At 48.4% G+C, this 27,920-nt stretch overlaps 1 protein-coding gene across 1 annotated transcript in view; it reads left to right on the plus strand.

Annotated features, from left to right (window-relative positions):
* Nucleotides 1-2,707: 2,707 nt before the first annotated feature.
* The window catches only part of CCDC170 (coiled-coil domain containing 170), a 371,660-nt gene continuing 346,447 nt past the window's right edge, over nt 2,708-27,920 (plus strand). The window contains exon 1 of the mRNA XM_073557682.1: nt 2,708-2,941. Within this exon, the coding sequence (XP_073413783.1) occupies nt 2,789-2,941 (153 nt within the window). The 5' untranslated portion in view covers nt 2,708-2,788. The remainder of the gene's footprint in view (nt 2,942-27,920) is intronic.

A 27,920-nucleotide genomic window follows, 5' to 3' on the forward strand; every position in this document is an offset into this window, starting at 1 on the left:
CAAAAAACACAAATATCCTGAACTAAAAGTAAAAAATATACTGCAAATAATGCATAAAGGTAATAATAATAATAATAATAATAAAGGGTATTTAGTAAACATAATTTTGATCAAAATAATGTACAAGCCATCCCGCCACGTCACGGCAACCCTTGTGGGACAGTCCCTACTCTAGTATTTAAAACCTTTTCACTTGCCAAGTAGCATGAATGTGAATAAGGGTCGAGCGGCTGAACCACTTGTAACAGCTTAGGCCAGACTGGATGGCTTTCCCAGCTCAGAAAGAGGGCGGTCACACCCCTATATGCACTGAATGCACAATGAAATGAATAAAAAACAAATCTGAACTGAGAAAAGTAAGTTAATGTGTATGCACAATGTAAGTGCATATTAACACATGACCATTAACCAGAGAAAACAAAAAGCAAAAAACACAAATATCCTGAACTAAAAGTAAAAAATATACTGCAAATAATGCATAAAGGTAATAATAATAATAAAGGGTATTTAGTAAACATAATTTTGATCAAAATAATGTACAATAATGTAGGACTGTCCCACAAGGGTTGCCGTGACGTGGCGGGATGGCTTGTACATTATTTTGATCAAAATTATGTTTACTAAATACCCTTTATTATTATTATTATTACCTTTATGCATTATTTGCAGTATATTTTTTACTTTTAGTTCAGGATATTTGTGTTTTTTGCTTTTTGTTTTCTCTGGTTAATGGTCATGTGTTAATATGCACTTACATTGTGCATACACATTAACTTACTTTTCTCAGTTCAGATTTGTTTTTTATTTGTTTTTTATCCTAAAAAGCAATAAAAACAGATTATAAGCTCGTAAATGACAAAAAATGGTGTCAATAAAAACGTCACCTTGTAAAACAAAAAGGAAAACCCTCTCTCAGCTCAATTGAAAAGGGAAAAATGTTACGGATCTCGGAATATGACGAAACAATTCCCCCACCCCTCCAATTTTCTTTTTTTTCCACACATTTTCAGAACTTTTTTTCACCACTTAAATAAAAAAAATCTATACAAGTTCACCATTGCTGTAATTGTACTGACTTGGAGAATCATAATTCATAATAACTTTTACAATAGAATGTATGCCATAAAAAACAAAACACAAATAAACATGGCAGCATTGCATTTCTCATCCTGCAAAAAAAAAAAGCCATTATACAGCTATATGGCTGAAAAAATAAAAAAAAGTTATGGCTATTGAAAGAAGGAGAGGAAGAAAAGTGCAAAAACGAAAAGTGGCCATGGAAGGAAGGGGATAAAGATGATGCTTTAACCCCTTCCCGGAAAACGAAGTACATAAATTTCAAAGCTGACTACACAAACATAGGTTAGTAATGTTGGCTCGAGTGCCAAGGGCCCATCAGTAACCAACTCCAGGACCCCACTTTTCAGCTGCATGCAAATGTGACATTATCCTGAATCACAAATTTATATAACAATGAACTGGGAAGATTATTAAAAGAATAAGATTCTGCCTTTGTCTGTAAATAGTAATTCAAGTATATATTGCCAAGTACTGCTCATATAAGAGGGTGGTTGCCACTCTTCCACAGGGGCCCACCGGAGGATTCTCCTGTTCTCCTGTGGGTCAGTCCAAGCCTGTAGGTAAAGACCCCGTTACACATGATGGGATCGCTGGGACATCGCTAGGATGATCGCTTGTGAGCTGTAATATAGACAGCCCCAGCGATCAGGACCAGCGACGCCGGATGCTGGTTTCTAATGTAAACGTCGGGTATCCAGGAGCCGCGACTCCTGGATAACAGACGTTTACCTTGGAAACCAGCGTGTACACCGGTTTCCAAGGTAAACAACGGGTATCTAGGTGCCGCGACTCCTGGATACCCAATGTTTACATTAGAAACCAGCGTCCAGCGTCGCTGATCGCTGGGCAGCTGGAGACCTGTGATCGAAAAACGGCCCAGGCCGCTCGAGCACGATCAGCTATAACCGGCAGGGGGGGGCGGTCGCTGATCCCCATCACACACAGCAATCTCGCTGGGCTGGCGAGATCACTGATGTGTCACAAAATCAGCGATCTCGCTAGCAAGATCGCTGTGTGTGATGGGACCCTAAGATTGGAAAAGTATAGCTTTCTGAGTAGATATTTACAATATATAATGGAAGTCAGTAGGCACAGTGCCTAGAAAAGTATTCATATTTATCATACAAATGCATATCACAATTTTCAGATTTATATTTTTCGAACATATTTAGAAAACCCTGTATCATTTTGTATTTTGTGTTGGTACATCATGTAAATCCCCAAATACATTTACGTTTGTGGGTGTAACGTGAAAAAATGTGGAAACGTTTATGGGATATGAATACTTTTTCAAGGCATTATACAATGTACATCCTATCTACAACATTGTACATTAGTTTCAGTCCGGAAGAAAAAAAAGTGAAAAAAAAACATTTCTCTATTTGACTGAATGTAAATCACATAAATTATTTACGTACATGGTACATCATTTAATCTGCTGATTTGCATTAAAGCTGTAGCTTTTTTCTGGCTTTCTTCCTCCCACATTCTATGATGGCATGTGCTTCATTGTGCACTCCTGTCCTCACCCCAGCCAGCACAGCCCTGCCCTATGTGTATACAGGTTGCTATGCAGCCTTGTCTCCTGGTAACTTTTGTACTCATTGGTGTCGCTGGCAGCAGAGTTTTGCTTTTTAGCTGCCGGCAGAGACATCCGGGGCATATTCTTTCCCTCTTTCCCTGAAACTTCTATTGCAGTCCTTTGAGGATGAGTAACAGTAGCCTGAGCAATACCAGTGATCGTGCTTCTCCATCCAGCGTCCCTAGAGCTGAAGCTGCATTCGGAAGCAGACGTATTGATGTGAATAGCAATGAAGCCTTCCGCGCTCTATCTCCAAGTCTGTCTCGAGGTGATACCGAGGTACTCCTATGTTTTATACTGATATGATTCATTATATCGTGTCTCTTTGCACTTAACAAGATCCTATTTCAGCCATCACTGGAAAAGATGCATTTAGCTATGTTTATTATGTCTGCCCCATGGATGCTACGCAACACCATGTTTCTATGGTATACTTTCTCAGTGGGTCTTTGACACTCACCAGTTGTGTAACTAGAGACCCACGGGCAGAGGTTTTAGCTAGGGGTTCAGCTCAGGGTGGGCGAAATATGTGAGTGGGCCCCTAACAGGCCGACATATCATTAGTACAACCTGCACAGCCGCACATGGGCCCCAGAGATAAGGGGGCTCATTTCTACCTCCAAAGAAGGTGCAATTTTGCATTTTTAGGAGCTCTTGGGCTGAAAAGGGCCCATATATTGTTCTTGCACAGAGGCAAGTGTCTGCCTGTGGTCCCTAACCGGGGAACCATGATTATAACTACGGAGGCAGTGAGAATAGGGGAACCTTAGGATATGATGGCACTGTTATTGAAAATAAATCTTTATACAAAGACCAGCACTGGTATTACCGCCATATGGTGATATATAGTGGTAGATACACTGCAGTTACAGATGGTGACTTACAGCTGATGTTCTTTCTGGTGGAGTCATTCACTTTTCCAGAAGGGGGCGGGGGAGGGCACAGCCTAGAGGAAGCCCCCCATGACTGCAACTGGCGGGCAAGTTTTGAATTTGTTGGCAGATTTAAAATGATTGGTTGGAAGGGGGCAGGGGAGGGGTTCGGGCTGGGGGGCAGCCTGGTTGTGGAAAAAGTGCAGGAAGAAGCCACACTTCATCATCAGCAGAGGAGAGAAGACCCACCTGTAAAGTTGTCAAGAGGATGGAGACTGTGGAGCAGCTTTTTTCCAGGCTTCAGGATGCTGCTTGTTCCAGGAGGGGAGGTTGGCTCCGGACACAGCTGTCCTCCCTCCTCAGGGCGGCGGATCCCCCTTGCACCAGCCGGTGTGGAAGACGGACCCGGCCCCCTGAAAGGCTGTCACCGGAGGTGACAGCGCGCACCAGGCGACGGCTGCGGAGCCCCTCCAGGGACCCTGCGGGCGGCACTAGCGCTTCCCTCCTCAGTGCCCGTCCCGGCAGGAATCCGCCCAGCCGGCCTGTTAGCGCTCGCAGCAGAGATCCGGGAGCCGCACAGGACCAGGAGGCGAGGGAGGATGTGACGTCGCGGGCGGGAGCCGAAGTATCGCGGGGCGCAGCAGCGCCTGGCCGGCACCAAGGAGAAAGAGCAGGCCGAGGCAGGTCCCTGTCGCAGCGGGGAGGACTACAGCGGGCGGCGCCAGAAAGTTCAGCGGTGGGTGATGCAGCAGGTGCCTCAAATGAAGAGGGTCGTCACGGGGTGCCTGGCAGTCGGAAAGCCAGACGGGGCAGCACGACGGGCAGGAGGGGGCATGGTGAGGGCGCCCTGCCTGGCCCCAGTACATCATGTTTGGAAGAGGGATCAGCGGGCGGGAGGGAGCAGCGAGAGGACTCCTTGCCTGGCCCTTATGCAGCGCAGAGGTCAGAGAGAGCGGTGGGCAGGGGGGGTTACTGCGAGGATCCCCTGCCTGGTCCCAGCACATCGTGGGGTACAGAGGGTGCGGCGGGCAGTCAAGAGATGATGTCCGGCAGTCGGCCAGAGGATGCTGCGGGCCGGTCAGGCTGGTCCGGGTCCAGGGACCGTCGCAGGTCCTGCTCCGGCGGGAGTTCAAGTGAGCACTGGGTTTCGCGAGCTTGGGTCCCCCCTGGTGACGAGGAGGCCAGGGGCGTGGGCCTTGAGCAGCGAAGCGCGCATCGGGATCACGGAAGACGTCAGGATTCCGGATATCCAGCTAGCGGGGACACAGCACCCGCACAGCTATGTGAGTATGGCTCTATGTCTTGTGTGTCGCCCGCAGGGGCTGTATTGCAGGATGTTGGGGGTAGGATGGGAGATGCTAGGGAGCTAGGGGGGCTTAGCAGGACTACCAGGGCTGAGGTGCCCGGGCTGAGGGATATTTTGGACAATATGTCACTAATTTTGAGGAGATTGGAGGGGGGTGTAGTTGGGGAAGCAGCTCCATCCCCGGCGGGGGCATGGTTAGTGGGTCGGGGTTCCGGGAACCAGCCAGTAGGTGAGGTGCTGCGCACGGTCGAATGCGACGTGGGGTCATCGGCGGGGGTATCTGTCTCAGTGCAGACAGAGACAGATAAGGGTGATAAAATTAAATTGGACGATAGGGCAAAAGGGGAGGTTTATGTATGTTTTGAGGGACCTTTGGGCGCCCATTTAAAGAAAGAAGTAAAAGAAAAGATCTGGCGGAATGAGTACGTGGAGATATTTTCCCTTCTTACGTTGAAAAATTTAACCTGGATAAGGGGAAGAAGGACGATAGTAAAAAGGAAGAGGAGGAAAAGAGGACGTGGCGACTGATTCCGCAGACTTTTGTGAACTGGATGCAGGCATTTGCTATTTTGGCAAGTGTCATAGGTGAAAAGTCTCCGGACAATTGTTCTGGTTTGTTTTGTTATTTAGATGCTATTGGGGAGGCGCATCGTGTTTATGGGGGGCAGGCGTGGCTGCGTTATGACGAGCAGTTTAGACAGAGAAAGGCGGTAAGGCCAGAGATAAAGTGGGATCAGAAGGATATCGGGCTGTGGCTGAAGGTGATGGCTCCGGTGAGGTATGGCCAGTCCTTTCACGGGAGCGGGGGAGGTGGTAGTCAGCAAGCAGGTCACGGAAGTGGTGGTCAGGCAACCCAGGGAAGAGAAAAGTCGGGTACTTGCTGGCAATTTAATGATGGGCAATGTAAGTACGGGAACAGTTGCAAGTTCAAGCACGTGTGCTCACACTGCAATGGCAGTTCGCACGGGACGTCTAAATGTTTTAAAAAAGGAAAAGGTAAGCCGAACGTTGGTGCCGGTCAAGGGGGAGAGTCCGGTGAGAGTTCAAGAGATGGCCCCCTTTCTAAATAGGTATCCGGCTCGGGCGGAGGCAAGGGTTATTTGGGACGGTTTTGTTGAGGGCTTCAAGATTCCACCTCCTGGCCATGTGGTTCCTGTCTCCTTCAAGAATTTGCGTTCGGCAATGATGCATGCGGAGGTGGTGGACGCGAAGTTAAAAAAAGAAGTGGAATTGGGTAGGATGGCTGGTCCGTTCCCCAAGGCTCCGGTAGCGGGTGTAGTTGTTTCCCCTTTGGGGGTAGTTCCGAAGAAGGAGCCTAACAAGTTTCGTTTGATTCAGCATTTGTCATATCCAAAAGGTTTGTCAGTTAATGACGGTATTGATAGAGAGTTGTGTTCCGTGGAGTATACCTCTTTTGATATGGCGGTGCTTTGGGTGCGTCGGTATGGTTCAGGGGCTTTGCTGGCGAAGACAGACATTGAGTCTGCGTTTCGGTTACTGCCGGTTCATGCAGAGAGTATCCCGCTGTTGGGTTGTTTTTGGAATGGGAGTTTCTACCTCGATAGGTGTTTGCCGATGGGTTGTGCGATTTCGTGTTCATTGTTTGAGACGTTTAGTACTTTTTTGGAATGGGTGGTGAGGGATGTTACAGGCATACAATCGATCATTCATTATCTGGATGATTTTCTTTTCATTGGTCCCCCGGACTCGCCGTTGTGTAGGAACGCATTGGCAGCCATGTTTTGGGTGGCTGAGCGCTTTGGGGTGCCGTTGGCATCAGAAAAGACTGAAGGCCCTAAGACCGTTATAAGTTTTTTGGGCATCATCATCGATTCAGAAAGGATGGAGTGTCGTTTGCCAGAGGACAAACTGTTGGTGTTGAAACAGGAGGTGGATAGGGATGCAAAGTTGCGGAAAGTGACCCTGAAGGAGTTGCAATCTTTATTGGGGAGATTGAACTTTGCCTGTAGGATCATGCCTATGGGTCGCATTTTTTCTCGTCGCCTGGCTGGTGCGACGGCGGGAGTGAAAGCTCCGCACCATTATGTTCGTTTGAATAAGGAGCATAGGGAGGATTTGATGGTTTGGCAGAGTTTTTTGTGGGAGTACAACGGTCGGTCGTTGATGCAGGAGGAGACTTTGAGCAATTTTGATTTTGAGATTTATACGGATGCAGCGTGTGGCTCTGGTTACGGCGCCTACTGCAAAGGAAGGTGGAGCATTGGGCGGTGGCCTCCGTCGTGGAAGTTGTTGGGTTTTACAAAAAATTTGGCGTTGTTGGAACTGTTTCCTATTGTGGTAGCTGTTTTCGTGTGGGGTCCCATGTTCGCGAATCGTAGAGTGCATTTTCGTTGTGACAACGCAAGTGTAGTGGCGGTGATTAACAGTTTGACTGCCTCTTCTCCCCCTGTGATCAGGTTGGTTAGGGTTTTGGTGCTTCGTTGTTTGGAGTTGAAAGCCGGGATTTCAGCAGTGCATGTGCCCGGTGTTACGAATTCAATAGCAGACTCTTTGTCTCGTTTTCAGTGGGGGCGTTTTCGAGAGCTGGCGCCAGGAGCGGATGCCACGGGTGTGGAATGCCCTTCTCATCTGTGGAAGGTGATTATGGACGAGCGGGACGACTGATTCGGGAATCGTTATCACATCAGACATGGTCGGCATACGAATCTTCGTGGCGAATATGGCAGAGTTGGATGGCGGAAGTTTGTAGCGGGTTTGGCTTTTGGTTTTAAATTACAGGGAATGACAGATGTGACCAAAGCTTTCTTGATAAGACAGGCTTTGAGGGGGTTTCGCAGGGGTAAAAAGGTTTGCGACAAGAGAATGCCTATTTCGTTTAGTATGTTGGAAAGTTTAGGCAGAGTCCTGGAGGGTATTTGTACTTCTGGATTCGAATTGGCGCTTTTTAGGTTGGCTTTCTCTTTGGCCTTTTTTGGAGCAATGCGCATTGGTGAGGTGGTGTCAGGCAGCAAGGTTTCAGCCGGTGGGTTGTTAGCTGGGGACGTGGAATTTTGGTCGGGGGGCATTGTTTTCTAGATTCGGCGTTCAAAAACTGATCAATTGGGTAGGGGCAGACGAGTGGTTTTGGGCCGAGTCGGAGGCGCAGTCATGTGTCCATGCAGTTGTTTAAAATCATATTGGGACTAGTGTTGAGCTTTCCGATACCGCAAGTATCGGGTATCGGCCGATATTTGCCGTATCGGAATTCCGATACCGAGTACCGATACTTTTTTCGTATCGGATACCGGAATTGGAAGTCCAAAATGCAATGAGCCACTTTTGTGGCTCTGATTGGCTGCCGAAATGACGTCATCATGATGCGCTGTCTGTGCGCATCATGATGCGCCGTCAGTTCGGGCCTTCGGGGGGGCTGTGCCGACTGTCCGGGGGTCTGTGCCGGCCTGCCGGTGGTCTGTGCAGGCTCCGGGGGTGTGTGCTGGCCTGCCGGGGGTCTGTGCCGGCCTGCCGGTGGTCTGTGCAGGCTCCGGGGGTCTGTGCCGGCCTGCCGGGGGGGCTGTGCCGGCCTGCCGGTGGTCTGTGCAGGCTCCGGTGGTCTGTGCCGGCCTGCCGGGGGGCTGTGCCGGCCTGCCGGTGGTCTGTGCAGGCTCCGGGGGGCTGTGTCGGCCTGCCGGTGGTCTGTGCAGGCTCCGGGGGTCTGTGCAGGCATCGTCCGATGGGACTACAAGTCACCATGACAGTGATTGACACATTAGCCAATGATGGGACAGTAGTAGTCCCATCATCCGGCTAATGTGTTGAATGTAAAAAAAAATAAAAAAAAAATTTACATGCTACATACATGCTACATACATGCTACATACATACAACATGCATACTACATATATACTACATGTAACATACATACTACATGCAACATGCATACTACATACATGCTACATACTACATGCATGCTACATACATGCTACATACATACTACATACATAATACATATATACTACATGCATGCAACATACATACAACATATATACTACATGCATGCAACATGCATACTACATATATACTATATATACTACATGTAACATACATACTACATATATGCTACATGCTACATACATGCAACATACATACTACATACATGCTACATACATACTACATACATAATACATATATACTACATGCATGCAACATACATACAACATATATACTACATGCATGCAACATGCATACTACGTATATACTATATATACTACATGTAACATACATACTACATATATACTACATGCTACATACATGCAACACACACACTACATGCTACATACATGCAACATACATACTACATACATGCTACATACATACACACTACATGCTACATACATGCAACATACATACTACATACATGCTACATACTACATACATGCTACATACATACTACATATATACCACATGCATGCAACATGCATACTACATATATACTGCATATATACTACATGCATGCAACATACATATATACTACATACAATACATACATGTAGACATACAGTACATATAACATAGAGTACATACTCACCGTCACTTGTCACTTTGATCCCCGAAGCCATTGTCCCCTTGAGGAATAAATATCAAAATAAAAAAACACCAATATACTTACCCTGATCCGCAGAAGTCCACGAGGGTCCCACGCAGCAATGGCATAAAGTGAGACTAGGGACTTTTTTTTTTTTTAAAGTGGTGGAGGAATACAGTGCGGAAGGATACCTACCTTCCGTCATTGTATTCCTGGAGCTGGTAGAGAACGGTAGCATCAGCTGATGCTGCTGTTCTCCACGCAAGATGGACGTGGGACCCTCGTGGACTTCTGCGGATCGGGGTAAGTATATTGGTGTTTTTTTATTTTGATATTTATTCCTCAAGGGGACAATGGCTTCGGGGATCAAAGTGACAAGTGACGGTGAGTATGTACTCTATGTTATATGTACTGTATGTCTATATGTATGTATTGTATGTAGTATATATGTATGTTGCATGCATGTAGTATATATGCAGTATATATGTAGTATGCATGTTGCATGCATGTGGTATGTAGCATGTATGTAGTATGTAGCATGTATGTAGTATGTATGTTGCATGTATGTAGCATGTAGTGTGTATGTATGTAGCATGTATGTAGTATGTATGTTGCATGTATGTAGCATGTAGTGTGTATGTTGCATGTATGTAGCATGTAGTATATATGTAGTATGTATGTTACATGTAGTATATATAGTATATATGTAGTATGCATGTTGCATGCATGTAGTATATATGTTGTATGTATGTTGCATGCATGTAGTATATATGTATTATGCATGTAGTATGGTATGTATGTAGCATGTATGTAGTATGTATGTTGCATGTAGCATGTAGTATATATGTAGTATGTATGTTACATGTAGTATATATAGTATATATGTAGTATGCATGTTGCATGCATGTAGTATATATGTTGTACTGTATGTATGTTGCATGCATGTAGTATATATGTATTATGTATGTAGTATGTATGTAGCATGTATGTAGTATGTATGTTGCATGTATGTAGCATGTAGTATATATGTAGTAAGTATGTTACATGTAGTATATATGTAGTATGCATGTTGCATGCATGTAGTATATATGTTGTATGTATGTTGCATGCATGTAGTATATATGTATTATGTATGTAGTATGTAGCATGTATGTAGCATGCATGTAGTATGTAGCATGTATGTAGTATGCATGTTGCATGTAGTATATATGTAGTATGTATGTTACATGTAGTATATATGTAGTATGCATGTTGTATGTATGTAGCATGTAAATTTTTTTTTTTTTTTTCTTTTACATTCAACACATTAGCCGGATGATGGGACTACTACTGTCCCATCATTGGCTAATGTGTCAATCACTGTCATGGTAGCAGGCATCGCCCGATGGGACTTGTAGTCCCATCGGACGATGCCTGCACAGACCCCCGGAGCCTGCACAGACCACCGGCAGGCCGGCACAGCCCCCCGGCAGGCCGGCACAGACCACCGGAGCCTGCACAGACCACCGGCAGGCCGGCACAGCCCCCCCCCGGCAGGCCGGCACAGACCCCCGGAGCCTGCACAGACCACCGGCAGGCCGGCACAGCCCCCCGGCAGGCCGGCACAGACCACCGGAGCCTGCACAGACCACCGGCAGGCCGGCACAGCCCCCCCGGCAGGCCGGCACAGACCACCGGAGCCTGCACAGACCACCGGCAGGCCGGCACAGCCCCCCGGCAGGCCAGCACAGACCACCGGAGCCTGCACAGACCACCGGCAGGCCGGCACAGCCCCCCCGGCAGGCCGGCACAGACCCCCGGAGCCTGCACAGACCACCGGCAGGCCGGCACAGCCCCCCGGCAGGCCTGCACAGACCACCGGAGCCTGCACAGACCACGGGCAGGCCTGCACAGACCACCGGAGCCTGCACAGACCCCCTGGCAGGCCGGCACAGCCCCCCGAAAGGCCCGTACAGACCCCAGAGAGGCTGTACAAGGCAAAAATAGGGTTTTTCTTATTCCGATACCGGAAGTCCCATAGACTTGAATGGGACTTCCGGTATCGGAATCGGCGATACCCGATATTTTTTTTAGATCGGCCGATACCATCCGATACGATACTTTTAAGTATCGGACGGTATCGCTCAACACTAATTGGGACGTGTGGGCAGGTAGGGCGGGTCCTCTGTTGTGCCATGCGGATGGCACCTATTTGTCTCGCTTCCAGTTTATTGCGGTCTTGAAGAAGGGATTGTTAGAATTGGGCCTTCCCCTGGGCAGGTATGGGTCCCATTCTTTTAGGATCGGGGCTGCAACTGAGGCGGACAGTCTGGGCCTGGGGGCGGAGGCGATCAAAGGCATTGGTAGATGGCAGTCGGATCGCTATTTACTTTATGTTCGGCGTTAATTGTGTTGGTTATATGTCCAGGACTGTGTTTTTTCCATAATCTGTTATGTTTTTTCAGGTGGCGCCCCCTTTCTTGCCTGGATATTTGGACACTCGTATGTGTATTGGGGTGCGCTACGGGCTGATGCAAGGCCAGATGGGAGGCAATTGGGCTTTAGGAGGGAGCAGGTTCTGGTCCGTTGGTTGGGTTTCCGTGGGATGGTGTGGAGCAGGGTGCTACCGGAATTGGCTAAGTCCGCACGCCTGGACAGAAACCCCGATGTTATTGTAATACACGCGGGGGGTAACGATTTAGGGGTCAGGCCGGTGAGGGAACTAATAAGGGACATACGTTCTGATTTTTTAAGACTGTGGACATCTTTCCCGAATGTGGTGACTGTATGGTCGGATGTGGTTCCTAGGAAGAGGTGGAGACAAGTGAGGTCTTTAAAGGGGATTAACCGGGCTAGGGTAAAACTGAATCGGGCAGTGTCGGGGTTTGTGTCTAGAAATGGGGGAATTAGCGTTAGGCACTTTGAATTGGAGGCAGGTGTCGGTAATTTTTGGCTGGACGATGGAGTTCATTTAAATTCTATTGGTGTGGATTTGTGGGCATTGGCAATCCAGGAGGGGATTGAGAGGGCCTTGGTGGTTTTGGGGCACTCACGAGCCTGAGGTGGTCAGGGCTGTTCGTGGTTGGCGGGGGGTGGGGTTCTTGGAGTTGGAGGTGATTGGTCGGGGAAGGAGTTGGAAGTAATATTCCCGACAATTTAAATGGGTATGGGGGATCTGGCTTTTGGTGATGGGCTCTGGACGGGGTTGTTACCTCGGGAGCTCTGGTGGTTAGTCTCCCGGAACGGGAGTTACGGTGCCCTCGAGCTGGGCTGGACAGCTGAGGGTAACATGGTGGTAGATTTTGAGGTTTTATAGCCAGATCTTTTAGCTCCAAAAACCCTCCCCTCATATTATTTGCATAATATTTTGATGTTTATTGTTAATGTTATTGTTCATTAATAAAATCGGCCGCTGTGGCCAAAATTATCCAAAGAATTAAAAAGTTGTAGTGTGAGTTATTTTAGGAGTGGGGGGAATACTGGGAGCTGGGTAGGTATTAATAAAAAGGGAAAACTGTAGTCGACATATGCGGTCAAGAAGGGGGCTGGGGAGGGCACAGCCTAGAGGAAGCCCCCCATGACTGCAATTGGCGGGCAAGTTTTGAATTTGTTGGCAGATTTAAAATGATTGGTTGGAAGGGGGCAGGGGAGGGGTTCGGGGTGGGGGGCAGCCTGGTTGTGGAAAAAGTGCGGGAAGAAGCCACACTTCATCATCAGCAGAGGAGAGAAGACCCACCCACCCTCCCTGTTGTGCAGTCGTACAGGGTGAGGGATTAGGTCATTCCTGTGTTTTTATGTGTTTATATTAAAAAAAAAAAAAAAAAAAATTTTAATACAGTTAATGGATAGATATGTAAAGTGCAAGAGGAATTTTGGTGAAAATCCCTGCGAGGTGTTGTTATTGCCGTCATCACATTGGCTACGGGGCGGGGGGTGGGGTTCTTGGAGTTGGCAGTGATTGGTCGGGGAAGGAGTTGGAAGTAATATTCCCGACAATTTAAATGGGTATGGGGGATCTGGCTTTTGGTGATGGGCTCTGGACGGGGTTGTTACCTCGGGAGCTCTGGTGGTTAGTCTCCCGGAACGGGAGTTACGGTGCCCTCGAGCTGGGCTGGACGGCTGAGGGTAACATGGTGGTAGATTTTGAGGTTTTATAGCCAGATCTTTTAGCTCCAAGAACCCTCCCCTCATATTATTTGCATAATATTTTGATGTTTATTGTTAATGTTATTGTTCATTAATAAAATCAGCCGCTGTGGCCAAAATTATCCAAAGAATTAAAAAGTTGTAGTGTGAGTTATTTTAGGAGTGGGGGGAATACTGGGAGCTGGGTAGGTATTAATAAAAAGGGAAAACTGTAGTCGCCATATGCAGTCACGTCTTTTCCATCTGGCCCAGACTGACATGTTGAGTTCTCCAGCCAGGACTCGGCTGCAGAGATTACAACAAAGGCACGGAGACGCTGTGTCAAGGCGTGAAACAGTCAAGAAAATGAAAGATCCAGCCCAGCAAAGTAGTGAAAAAAGACTTTTTCTTTATTCATTGAAGAAAGTGCTCAATAGAGGATAAAGACATCAATATAAAAAGTTACATAATGAATGACATTGACGCGTTTCTGGTGACTAATCACCCTTAATAATGTCCCCTGAGTTCCCCATGTGCAACTCCCCTATACACAGTTGGTGAGTCCACAGATACACTGTATGATGATCCCACAGCTCCCCTATACACAGTATAATGCTGACAGAGCTCCACTACACACATTATAATGAGCCAAGTTCTCCCCTATACACAGTATAATGCCCCACAGCTTCCTTATACACAGTATGATGGGCCCACAGCTCCAAATACACAGTAATATGCTGACAGAGTTCCACTGTACACAGTATAATGCCCCCAGAGCTCCCCTATACACAGTATAATGCCCCCACAGCTTCCTTATGCACAGTATGATGGATCCACAGCTATCCTATACACAGCATTATTGGCTCACAAGTGCCCCAACACAGTATAATGTCCCCACAGCTTCCTCATACACAGTATGGTGGGCCCACAGTTCCCTTAAACACAGTATGATGGTCTCACAGTTCCCCTATACACAGTATAATGGGCGCACAGCTCCCCTATACACCGTATGATGTCCCCACTGCTCCCCTATACACAGTATAATGGTAACAGTGCTGCACTATACACAGTATAATGCCCCAACAGCTTCCTTATACATAGTATGATGGGCCCATAGTTACCCTACATATAGTATGATGTCCCCCAGAGTTCCTCTATACATAGAATGATATCCCCACTGCTCACCCAAAACACAGTATAATTACTCCCACAGTAGTCCTCACACTTTATGATGCCACCCAAACTGTATATTGGCACCCACAGTAGCCTGCTCAATGTTTATTGGTCATCACAGTAGCCTCCATACTGTATAAGGTCCCTCACATTTCATAATAGCTGCCACAGTAGTCCCCACACATTATGAGGGCCATGCACAGTAGTTCACACATTGTATAATGGCCCTCCCATTAGCTCCCAAACTGTATAATGGCCGCCACAGTAGGCCCCACACTTTATGATGGCACCTCACAGTAGTCCCCACACTGTATATGGGCTCCCTGCCGTACTGTAGACTACAGGCTTAAAGCGACCTGAGAGCAGTAGTGCAGGGAGATCGTATTTCTCCCTACTCTACTGCAGAGCTTAAATGGAAACTGTCATATAAAGTAATGCTAATAACCTTCAGATATGGGGGGAAACCACTGTTTGGGCGCATGGCAGGGCTTGGAAGGGAAGGAGCGCCGTTTGACTTTTTCAAACTAAAATTGGCTGTAGAATCGTCAAAAAGAAAAAAAGAAAGTCTTTATGCCATAAAATCTCAAAATTTATTGATATACCATTAAAATTTGTACAACAAATTTAATAAAGATGGGGACAGCAAAATGCAAAAAATGACGGTCATTCAAAATACAGTAATCAGGATATTTATAATAAAGGGTGTTTATCACATGAAGAAAAATTCCCCTCAAAAAAATTCATGTGATAAACACCCTTTATTATATACTAGCTGGAGCCCGGCGCTGCCCGGGAATAATAACTAACTACGGTTAGTTATAAATAATTAGAGTTGAGCGAAACGGGTCGAAAAAATTCAAAAGTCGCCGACTTTTGGCAAAGTCGGGTTTCATGAAACGAAACCCGACCCTAGGATGAGGTCGGCCACGAGGTCGGCGACTTACGCGCCAAAGTCGCGTTTCAAAAGTTTGTTTTGCGCTCTTTTTCAGCCAATCAGGATCCACGGACACTGTGGGCAACGTGATGACCTAGGCACGGGTCACCACCATCTTTCAGAAGGGCATGCAAGTGATTGGCTTGCTTTGGTGGGCGTCACAGGGGGTATAAAAGGGCGTGCTCGCCGACCGCCATCTTACTTCTGCCGATCTTAGTATAGGGAGAGGTTGCTGCTGATTCTGTAGGGAGAGCGTTAGGCAGGGAAGAAGACAAAAAAACTGCTTCTGCTGCTAGCGATTTGGCCTGCACAACACACAAGTCACTGTGTGTGCAGTGCAAGGGGAGGCTATATTGTGGTGTATCAGTGGTGTTGGTTGTTGGGCTGCCTTTTAAGGCTTCCTGACACGCTGGCATTGCTGTTTACCCACTGCTCCGCAAACTGCTTTTTTAAAAGCAATCCAATCCCTTATCCTCTAGTCACTTTTGTCACAGCTGTGCCATCGAGCCTGTCACATAGCGCTCAGATATCAGTGGGCCTCACACAATCCACAAGTGTCCAGTGTCCAAAAGTGTGCGCAGAGATTCAAAATCTCCATTATCCTCTCGTCACTTTGGTCACAGGCAGCTGTGCCATCGAGCGTGTCACATAGCGCTCAGATATCAGTGGGCCTCACACAATCCACAAGTGTCCAGTGTCCAAAAGTGTGCGCAGAGATTCAAAATCTCCATTATCCTCTCGTCACTTTGGTCACAGGCAGCTGTGCCATCGAGCGTGTCACATAGCGCTCAGATATCAGTGGGCCTCACACAATCCACAAGTGTCCAGTGTCCAAAAGTGTGCGCAGAGATTCAAAATCTCCATTATCCTCTCGTCACTTTGGTCACAGGCAGCTGTGCCATCGAGCCTGTCACATAGCGCTCAGATATCAGTGGGCCTCACACAATCCACAAGTGTCCAGTGTTCCAAAGTGTGCGCAGAGATTCAAAATCTCCATTATCCTCTCGTCACTTTGGTCACAGGCAGCTGTGCCATCGAGCGTGTCACATAGCGCTCAGATATCAGTGGGCCTCACACAATCCACAAGTGTCCAGTGTCCAAAAGTGTGCGCAGAGATTCAAAATCTCCATTATCCTCTCGTCACTTTGGTCACAGGCAGCTGTGCCATCGAGCGTGTCACATAGCGCTCAGATATCAGTGGGCCTCACACAATCCACAAGTGTCCAGTGTCCAAAAGTGTGTGCAGAGATTCAAAATCTCCATTATCCTCTCGTCACTTTGGTCACAGGCAGCTGTGCCATCGAGCATGTCACATAGCGCTCAGATATCAGTGGGCCTCACACAATCCACAAGTGTCCAGTGTCCAAAAGTGTGCGCAGAGATTCAAAATCTCCATTATCCTCTCGTCACTTTGGTCACAGGCAGCTGTGCCATCGAGCGTGTCACATAGCGCTCAGATATCAGTGGGCCTCACACAATCCACAAGTGTCCAGTGTCCAAAAGTGTGCGCAGAGATTCAAAATCTCCATTATCCTCTCGTCACTTTGGTCACAGGCAGCTGTGCCATCGAGCCTGTCACATAGCGCTCAGATATCAGTGGGCCTCACACAATCCACAAGTGTCCAGTGTCCAAAAGTGTGCGCAGAGATTCAAAATCTCCATTATCCTCTCGTCACTTTGGTCACAGGCAGCTGTGCCATCGAGCCTGTCACATAGCGCTCAGATATCAGTGGGCCTCACACAATCCAAAAGTGTCCACTGTCCACAAGTGTGTGCAGAAATTCAAAATCTCCCCTGTCCTATAGACACCTTGTACCTTGTTTTACATTACTATATAGTTTGTTGGATTTTGTCTACATTTCTACCAAAAATGAGGAAGGCTGGTGGAAGAGGCCGTGGAATTGGGCGGGGGTTGGCAGCTGGTAATGATGGTGTTGGTGGTGGATCTGATGGTAGTGGCAAGAGCAAAATAGGACCGAATGCAGGAGGTGCTGACCCTGCGTCATCGTCTGGCTACATAAGGCCTCGAACGCTTAGTTTTCTAGGAGTTGGCAAACCGCTTTTAAAGGCAGAGCATCAGGAAAAAGTTTTGTCTTACATTGCTGACTCAGCCTCCAGCTCTATCGCCTCCTCTTCTTCAGTTGTAAAAAGTAAAAGCACTGAGTCGTCATTGGAGGCTCATGTTCATGAACCACACCTTTCCTTGTGTCCTTCACCCCAACCAAGATTGAAGGATGACGCAGGCCATACTACTGATTACTCCATGGAGCTGTTTTCACATACCATGTCTGGATTATCAAGTGAAATGGTGAATTACCCAGGCCAAGATGAATCTGACATGGAGTGCACTGATGCACAGCCGCTGATGGATGATTCTGCTGGTACCTTCACTCAGAGCACTACATTGTCCTCGCAGTGTACAGAGCCAGATTTTGACCCTGATGAGACTCAGGTGCCCCTTCCCGCACACTATACCACCATACACGGTGACACAGAGAAAGGTGCACATGACATAGAAGAGGAGGTGATGGATGACCCAGTTGTTGACCCAGATTGGCATCCATTGGGGGAAGAGGGTGCTGCTTCCAATAGCTCAGATGAGTAGCATCCACAGCAGACATCGACATCGCAACAGCTGTTATCTGGCAGGCCCGGAGCACTCCAAAGACAGGTTCCAAACATCAAAAGAGTTGCTGGACAGCTTGTCCAGAGGGTCAAAAGATCACAGCGTGCTAGGCCGCAAAATGTCTGCCAAAGTAGGAAGAGTGCAGTGTGGCACTTTTTTGAACAAAATCCTCATGATCAGGCCAAGGTTATCTGTAAGAAGTGCGCAAAGACCTTTAGCCGAGGGAAAAATCTGAAAAATTTGAATACCAGTTGCATGCTTAGACATTTAACCAGCATGCACTTGCAAGCGTGGACACAACACCAAACCTCAAGTGCCACATGTGCAACTGATCACAACGAAGGTAGTCAGCAACACTACATTGTTTCCCCCACTGTAAGCCCACCGGTTAGCACAGCAGCAAATGTTGAGGTGTCGTTGCAAGACCACAGCAGTCAGGGAATCCCACTGTTATATCAACGAAAGACTGATTCTAGGCCATCAGAAAGAACACCAACTCCATCACCATCATCAACCCTCTCTCAGTCCGCCCTGTCCACCGCTACTTCCACCATATGCAGCTCTCAAGTCCAGCTCACCCTCCCAGACACTATGAGTAGGTCAAGAAAGTACTCAGTCTCTCATCCGCGTACACTGGGTTTGAACGCCCACATTGCCAAACTAATCTCGTTTGAGATGATGCCCTTTCGGTTGGTGGAAAGCACAGCTTTCCATGAACTCATGGCCTATGCATTACCACGCTATGACCTACCCAGTCGCCACTTCTTCTCTCGCAAAGCCATCCCAGCCCTCCACTATCATGTGAAAGACCGCATTGTCCATGCACTCAAGCAGTCAGTGAGCGGAAAGGTGCACCTCACAACTGATGCATGGTCCAGTCGGCATGGCCAGGGCCGTTACGTGTCCATCACTGCGCACTGGGTTAATGTGGTGGATGCAGGGTCCACAGGGGACAGCGGTGGTGGGACAGTGCTGCCTAGCCCACGGTATAGGAAACAGTTGGCTGTAGGCGTTCGACCCTCCTCCTCCTCCTCCTCCTCCTCCAGAAGCGAAAGCTCGTCCACAGAGCGCAGTCGTACGAGCACTCCATCTGCAGCTGCCACTGTTGCACACGATGTGTCCCCCTATCGAGCAGCTAGTGGAAAGCGTCAGCAGGCTGTGTTGCAGATGATGTGTTTGGGCGACAGACACACCGCCGAGGTGCTGGCCGAGTACTTGAAGCGACAAACTGAGTCATGGCTGGGCAGTGTACATCTTGAGGCAGGCAAGGTAGTTAGTGATAACGGCCGTAATTTTGTGGCAGCCATAGCCCTTTCAAAACTCAGCCACATACCTTGCTTGGCTCACACCTTGAACCTGGTGGTGCAGTGCTTCCTCAAAAATTATCCGGAGTTAACAGCCCTGCTCCAGAAGGTGCGAAGACTGTGCGCGCACATCCGCCGGTCGCCTGTACACTCCGTTCGTATGCAGAAGCTGCAGCGATTGCTCCACCTTCCCAACCACTGCCTCATTATCGACATTGCAACAAGGTGGAACTCCACCCTGCACATGGTGGAGCGGCTGTGCGAGCAGAGGCAGGCCATAATGCATTTGTGGGAGGATACACGGCCAGGCACTTTGAGAGCAGACATGGAGTTGACAGGCGTGCAGTGGTCGAAGCTGAAAGACCTTTGTAAAGTCCTTCAGTGTTTTGAGGAATGCACATGGCTGGTAAGCGCAGACGACGCCATCCTAAGCATGAGCATCCCACTTATGCGTCTGCTCATGCAAACTTTGACGCACCTTAAGGAGCAGGCGTCTGCAGCCAATGTTGATGAGGAGGAAGAGGAGGAGGGAATCCTTGATGACATTCAGCCATTGTCTGCTCAGGGACCTCTCCTGGACGAGGTGGAGGAAGAAGAGGAGGAGGAGGAGGATGATGGGGATGATTACTTAGGGGAGGAGGATGCATCTCGTGGGGCAAGTGAAAATGTTGGCGTGGCAAGGTCTGGTACAGGGTTTGTGCGTGACTGGAGGGATGTGGATTTGCCAGAAAGTGCTCCTCCACCCAGCACTCGCAGTGCATCATTGACACCGGGAACATTGGCCCACATGTCAGATTATGCCTTGCGGATCCTAAAAAGGGACCCCCGCATTGCCAAAATGATGAACGATGACGACTACTGGTTGGCCAGCATCCTGGATCCACGCTATAAAGGCAAATTACAAAATATCATGCCACAGGAGAACCTTGACCTAATATTGGCTAATAAACAAGCAACTCTGGTAAATCGGTTGCTTGAGGCATTCCCAGCACACAGCAGCGGTGATGGTTCTCACACGAGCCGTACGGGCCGGGGGCAGCTTGGCAGAGGTGTTCGTGGTGCACACAGCAGAAGTGGCGTTGGAGACAGGGGTTTCATGACAATGTTGTGGACTGATTTTTCAAATACCGCTCACACAACTGGTAATACTGCATCGATGGAAAGTGACAGGAGACAGCAGTTGTCAACTATGGTTACAAACTACTTTTCCTCCCATATCGATGTTCTCCCACACAGGTCATTCCCCTTTGACTATTGGGCCGCTAAACTGGACACCTGGCCTGAATTGGCCCAATATACCTTACAGGAGCTCGCTTGCCCAGCTGCAAGTGTGCTATCGGAAAGAGTCTTCAGTGCAGCTGGATCAATCCTGACAGAAAAAAGGACCCGTCTGTCAACCCAAAATGTGGATGATCTAACCTTCATTAAAATGAACCACGCATGGGTTTCCAAGGATTTTGTCCCACCTTCCCCTGATGACACATAGGGTGACAGAAAAATGGCTTGCTTTGGTCCACCTCTTCCTGGTACTTCACCTATTTCGCCTTTTGCATCAGCTGAATGTCCAACATCAACATATGCCACTTTCTAAAACTCCCTAACTGTGCTGCCTCCCCCCCATGGCCGGGGTCACCACCTACCGCACGACACCGTGCGAGTGCCGTTGCCCTGGACAGGTGGGTAGGCCGACTCTTGGGCGCGGGCACTGCACAGGGTCCCTCATAGTGCAATCAAGTGTCTCTGACGGTGGTGGTGCACACCCGCCGTCAGACACACCGCTGTACTATGAGGGGCCCAGTGCCAGTACCGACGCCCACGAGTGGGCCCCCCTTGCTTGGGCAGGGCCCCAGCATTTGCAATCTTTACCTCTCCCTGCTCCTCCGCTGTGTAATCTGGGCCGTCAAATCCATACTGTGCCTGACACCGTCTGAGCCTGCCTCCTGAGACATATATTTTGAATGTGTACGCTATCCATACATGTTATCCAGGGATACGGTACTCTTTCTAACCTTTGTGCAATCACGTGCAATCCATACTGGGCCTAACACCGTCTGAGCCTGCCTCCTGAGACATATATTTTGAATGTGTACGCTATCCATACATGTTATCCGGGGATACGGTACCCTTTCTAACCTTTGTGCAATCACGTGCAATCCATACTGTGCCTGACACCGGCTGAGCCTGCCTCCTGAGACATATATTTTGAATGTGTGCGCTATCCATACATGTTATCCAGGGATACGGTACCCTTTCTAACCTTTGTGCAATCACGTGCAATCCATACTGGGCCTGACACCGTCTGAGCCTGCCTCCTGAGACATATATTTTGAATGTGTACGCTATCCATACATGTTATCCGGGGATACGGTACCCTTTCTAACCTTTGTGCAATCACGTGCAATCCATACTGTGCCTGACACCGTCTGAGCCTGCCTCCTGAGACATATATTTTGAATGTGTACGCTATCCATACATGTTATCCAGGGATACGGTACCCTTTCTAACCTTTGTGCAATCACGTGCAATCCATACTGGGCCTGACACCATCTGAACCTGCCTCCTGAGACATATATTTTGAATGTGTACGCTATCCATACATGTTATCCGGGGATACGGTACCCTTTCTAACCTTTGTGCAATCACGTGCAATCCATACTGGGCCTAACACCGTCTGAGCCTGCCTCCTGAGACATATATTTTGAATGTGTACGCTATCCATACATGTTATCCGGGGATACGGTACCCTTTCTAACCTTTGTGCAATCACGTGCAATCCATACTGGGCCTAACACCGTCTGAGCCTGCCTCCTGAGACATATATTTTGAATGTGTACGCTATCCATACATGTTATCCGGGGATACGGTACCCTTTCTAACCTTTGTGCAATCACGTGCAATCCATACTGTGCCTGACACCGTCTGAGCCTGCCTCCTGAGACATATATTTTGAATGTGTACGCTATCCATACATGTTATCCGGGGATACGGTACCCTTTCTAACCTTTGTGCAATCACGTGCAATCCATACTGTGCCTGACACCGTCTGAGCCTGCCTCCTGAGACATATATTTTGAATGTGTACGCTATCCATACATGTTATCCAGGGATACGGTACCCTTTCTAACCTTTGTGCAATCACGTGCAATCCATACTGGGCCTGACACCGTCTGAGCCTGCCTCCTGAGACATATATTTTGAATGTGTACGCTATCCATACATGTTATCCAGGGATACGTTACCCTTTCTAACCTTTGTGCAATCACGTGCAATCCATACTGGGCGTGAGAACGGCTGGCGAGCTGTTAAGCAAGCTACAGCACCTGTCCAGACAAGTACAGGGATTCCCTAGCGAGGAGACTTATTTGATTGTTTTCAATGTTGGGACAGCAATTTTTGAGGAGCACTATACTTTGGAGAATGATAGATGGGGCCCACCATACACTGGAACATTCCAAAGGTGGACATCAGACACTGGAGCAGCATTTACAGGGCCCATTATACACTAGAGCATTAGAAATGGGGCCCATTATGTTTGGAGCATTATTTGGGCCCATAAGACAGTGGAGCTTCATCCATGGGGACCAACATATACTGTAGCATTATGTGGAGCTCATCATATACTGTTTCAAACATTATATGGGACCAATGATTCTGTATGGAGAAATAGATGGGCCTCGTCATGAGATGTAAAAAGTGAGGTATTTTTCATTGTACTATACCGCTATTTATCTGCCGTATCGGAGCATGATGAGTTGTGGTATGTGTTAAAGGGGCGCTCTTTCGCCCAGGGCACATGAAAACCTGCAGCCAGCCCTCCCCCCCCACAACTTTAGCCAAATAACCCCCATTTTTCAGTGCGTAACTTGTATTATGAAGTTAATTAAGGTTGACAAGCTTAAGTAAGAAGAATTGATGCTTTTGGCATTCAAATGGGCACTGTAGGTGTGTTTCCTGTCCTCCTCTCACTGCTGACTTTTATTCCCCATTGACTTACATTGGGTTTCGTGTTTCGGGACGACCCCGACTTTTCCCTATAATCGGACGATCTTGCTCGACCCGACTTTTGGAAAAGTCGGGTTTCACGAAACGAAACGCGACCCTAAAAAACCAAAAGTCGCTCAACTCTAGTTATAACAAATTATAATGATTATATGTATATATATAAAGCTGAGTGTAGAGCCCCGCCCACTCTGCATAGTCACATTCACTATAATATCCCACATCCCAGCCAGAGCCACCGGACTACTACCCCTAATATTCCACATCATTCCGTCAGAGCCACCGGACTACTACCCCTAATATTGTACATCATTCCGTCAGCCAGGGCCACCAGACAACTACCACTAATATCCCACATCATCCCGTCACAGATGCCGGACTACGCCCCCTAATATCCCACATCATCCTGTCAGCCAGAGCCACTGGACTACTACAACTAATATCCCACATCATCCCGTCAGCCAGAGTCACCGGACTACTCCCTCTAATATCCCACATCATCCCGTCAGCCAAAGCTACCGGACTACTACCACTAATATCCCACATCATTCCATCAGCCAAAGCCACCAGATTACTACCCCTAATATCCCACATCGTCCCATCAGCCAGAGCCGCCGGGCTACTACCACTAATATCCCACATCATCCCGTCAGCCTGGGGTCAGAACCAGAGCGCTGAGTGGAACGGTCCTAACTTCCATAGCAGGGATGCCTTTAAGAGAGGCCTGGGGTCAGTACCAAAGCACAGAATGGATTTACCCTCATTTCCATACTGGGGATCCTTTTAAGAGAGACTGGAATCAGAACCAGAGCGCTGAGTGGATTTGCCGTGACTTGCATACCAATGATCCCTTTAATAGAACCCTGGGGTCAGAATCAGAGCGTTGAGGGATTTGCCCTAACTTCCATACAGGAGATCCTTTTAAGAGAGCCTGGGGTGAGAACCAAAGCGCTGTATGGATTTGCCCTGACTTCCATACCAGAGATCCCTTTAAGAAAGGCATGGGGTCAGTACCAAAGCGCAGAGTGGATTAGCCCTAACTTCCATACCAATGATCCCTTTAAGAGACCCTGGGGTCAGAACCACAAAGATGAGTTTAACGGTCCTAACTTCCATACCAGGGATCCTGGTATGGAAAGGCCTGGGGTCAAAACCAAAGCCCTGGATGGATTTGCTCTGACTTCCATACCAATGATCCCTTTAAGAGGGAAGATGTGCCTACGGGATGGAGGATGTGTGATGGGGATATGGGCAGGGAGGGGGGGATTAATTTCTGTCATGTGCTCTCTGCTCCTTTCAGGGGGGCAGACAATGGCTGGGAGCTTATGTTCCGGAAGATGCTAGATTTCGCCCACCATGCCAGTATCTGCTGAGGTGTTGTCAAGTGTAAAAATTTGCTCATAGCAACCAATCACAGCTCAGCTACTTTTAACGAGCTCTGGAAGAAATGAGAGATGCTTAGTGATTGGTTGCAAGGAAAACTGTTGCTCATAGCAACCAATCACAGCTCAGCTTATTTTGAACAGCTCTGGTAAAATGAAAGATGCTTCGTGATTGGTTGGTGATACACACACACACACACACACACACATACATTCACTTTTATATATAGCGATATCCTGATTACTGTATTTTGAATGACCGTCATTTTTTGCATTTTGTTGTCTCCATTATTATTAAATTTGTTGTACAAATTTTAATGTTATATCAATAAATTTTGAGATTTAATGGCATAAAGACTTCCTTTTTTTCTTTTTGACGATTCTATGAATCTGGAGGTTGCCCGCTATTTAAGGCACACTATGAATTTTGAGGTTTAAAATTGGCTGTAATTGAGATAGGACACCATGTCGTGTTTGGCGAGCCTCTGATGTGCCTAAACAGTGGAAACCCCCCACAAGTGACCTCATTTTAGAAACTAGACCCCATAAGGAACTTATCGAGATGTGTGGTGAGCACTTTGAACCCCCAAGTGTTTCGTTAAAGTTTCTAATGCCTGGGTGTGACAGCAGCAGGCCCGGATTGGTAATATGCCCAACCGGGCATTTTCCCGCTGGGCCGCTGTCATGTGGGCCACGGGCGGCAGCGCCCGCTCATCTGTCCACTTGCCAGCTGATGCGGCCAATGGCCTGGCTGTTGTTCCTGCCGCCGGCCCTCTGCGCGCACTGCAGGGAGATAAGCCGCCACGCACCCCCCGAGCCACTCACAGCGTCGCTTGCCTGCTCTCTTCTCTGTACACAGGACCTGTGATGAGGTCACAGGAGGGGAGGAGTCAGGGGTCACATGATCAGGAGCCTTTGTCCAGACCCCTGATCATGTGACCCCTGACTCCGCCCCTCCTGTGACCTCATCACAGGTCCTGTGCTCACAGCCCTGCCTCTTGGTGTCTGCCGAACTCTGCTGTGCTGGTTGTCATGGTGCTGGATGAGGTATGTATGTGTGGGGTCAGGAGGCGTTTACAGGGTAGATGTAGCAGAGCTGTGTGTGTATGAGGTGTACGGAGCGGAGCCATGTATGTGCGAGGTGTGCGGAGCGGAGCCGTGTGTGTACGAGGTGTACAGAGCGGAGCAGCGTGTGTACGAGGTGTACGGAGCGGAGCTGGATGTGTACGAGGTGTACGGAGCGGAGCCGTGTGTGTACGAGGTGTACAGAGCGGAGCTGTGTGTGTACGAGGTGTACGGAGCGGAGCCGCGGGTGTACGGAGCGGAGCTGGATGTGTACGAGGTGTACGGAGAGGAGCCGTGTGTGCACGAGGTGTACAGAATGGAGCCGCGTGTACGAGGTGTACGGAGAGGAGCCGTGTGTGTATGAGGTGTACGGAGAGGAGCCATGTGTGTACGTGGTGTATGGAGCGGTGCCGCGTGTGTACGAGGTGTACGGAGAGGAGCCGCGTGTGTACGAAGTGTACGGAGAGGAGCCGCGTGTGTACGAGGTGTACGGAGCGGAGCCGTGTGTGTACGGGGTGTACGGACCGGAGCCGCGCGTGTACGGGGTGTACGGACCGGAGCTGTGTGTGTATGAGGTGTACGGAGCGGAGTCGCGTGTGTATGGGGTATACGGAGCGGAGCCGTGTGTGTGTACGGAGTGGAGCCATATGTGTACGGGATGTACGGGATGTACGGAGCGGAGCCAAGTGTGTACGAAGTATACAAAGCGGGTTTTTCCCACGGACACAGGAGTACACGGTGGAGCCCCGAGGAGCATTTTAAAACTCACACATGACGTTCCACCGGAAGTCATGTGCGGGAAGCTGACCGGAAATGAGATAATTTCATGAGGAGATTGTGACGGAACTAGGAATGCTTCAGTTCCATCACCATGTCCTCCTACGACAGCGCAGACAGCAGGATCGCCATTGGAATCGGGGATGCCGACCATGTGAGCTGATCATGATATGTCCTGCATTGGGAGGCTCAGGTGGGCCCTACAATGGGAGCCGGGCTGCTATTGTTAGGAGTCAGATTTCTGCCTCTCCTTTGCTGAAATCTAGGTCCTCACATTCTGCAGTCTCCTGCGCTTTTCCTGCTGCAGAGGAGATTGCAGAGGAGATTGCTCTGCGGCAACTCTCTCCAGAGGCTAAGTCCTTTGTTCCCTCATCTGAGCATGCTCATGGGACAAACTTCTATTGGAGTTCGGGAGTCAGGTGCTCAGGTCCTGTGTCGAATCCCATTGGCTCTTCCTGGAGCCTTGGAGATTTCCGGAAAGGTCCCGTTCATTATAAAAAGCGCGCATGGCTGTTCCGCCATGCGCTAGTATATTCATACCTGCTGCTGTATGTTTGTTGATGGATGCTTGGACTGGTGAATGACTCATTTAAAACCCCCATTCCTCTGATACTACGTCCGTGTGAGTGTTTGAGTTCTGCCAGTAGCAGCGCTAGCGCCAGCGCGCATTTGCTCCATCTATCTCAGCAGCTTAGCGTCTGCATTGGGCCAGCGTGAGAGCGGCGTTTTGCCAGTGGCGCAATTATCGCCGCACTGCCATTGCAGTCCTGCCGGGCGTTCACAGTTGCGACGCCACGCACACTTGTCTTTACGGTAGGTTTAGATGGAGTAGTCCTGCTGTCTAAGGCTACTCCTGTGACCATAAATGCCGCGTGTGCATCGCTGAGAGTCTGTGACCTTAAACAGACTCAGCGTTTCTGTGTTTGGTTTTTGCTTGCAGCCTCTGTGATTGTAACAGAGCTTGCTTAGTGTAATTGGATGCAGTTTAACCCTTTGCACACTGCCGCCAGATTGCTCTGCCTTCACTTAGCTGCGGTTTTTCCAGCTTCCGCACGGTGGACCCCGAGTGGCGAAGGCACTTTAATTATATTTTTATTTAGTGCCTTCAGCCACTCCTAACAGCTATAGTATCTTTATAGAATCTTTCTTTCTTTCTCTCTTTTCTTTCTTTCTCTGTTCTTTCTTTCTCAT

This window comes from Dendrobates tinctorius, unplaced genomic scaffold (genome assembly GCF_039654945.1).
Source record: "Dendrobates tinctorius isolate UK_male_01 unplaced genomic scaffold, ASM3965494v1 ptg000250l, whole genome shotgun sequence".
In the NCBI taxonomy this organism is placed as follows: Eukaryota; Metazoa; Chordata; class Amphibia; order Anura; family Dendrobatidae; genus Dendrobates; species Dendrobates tinctorius.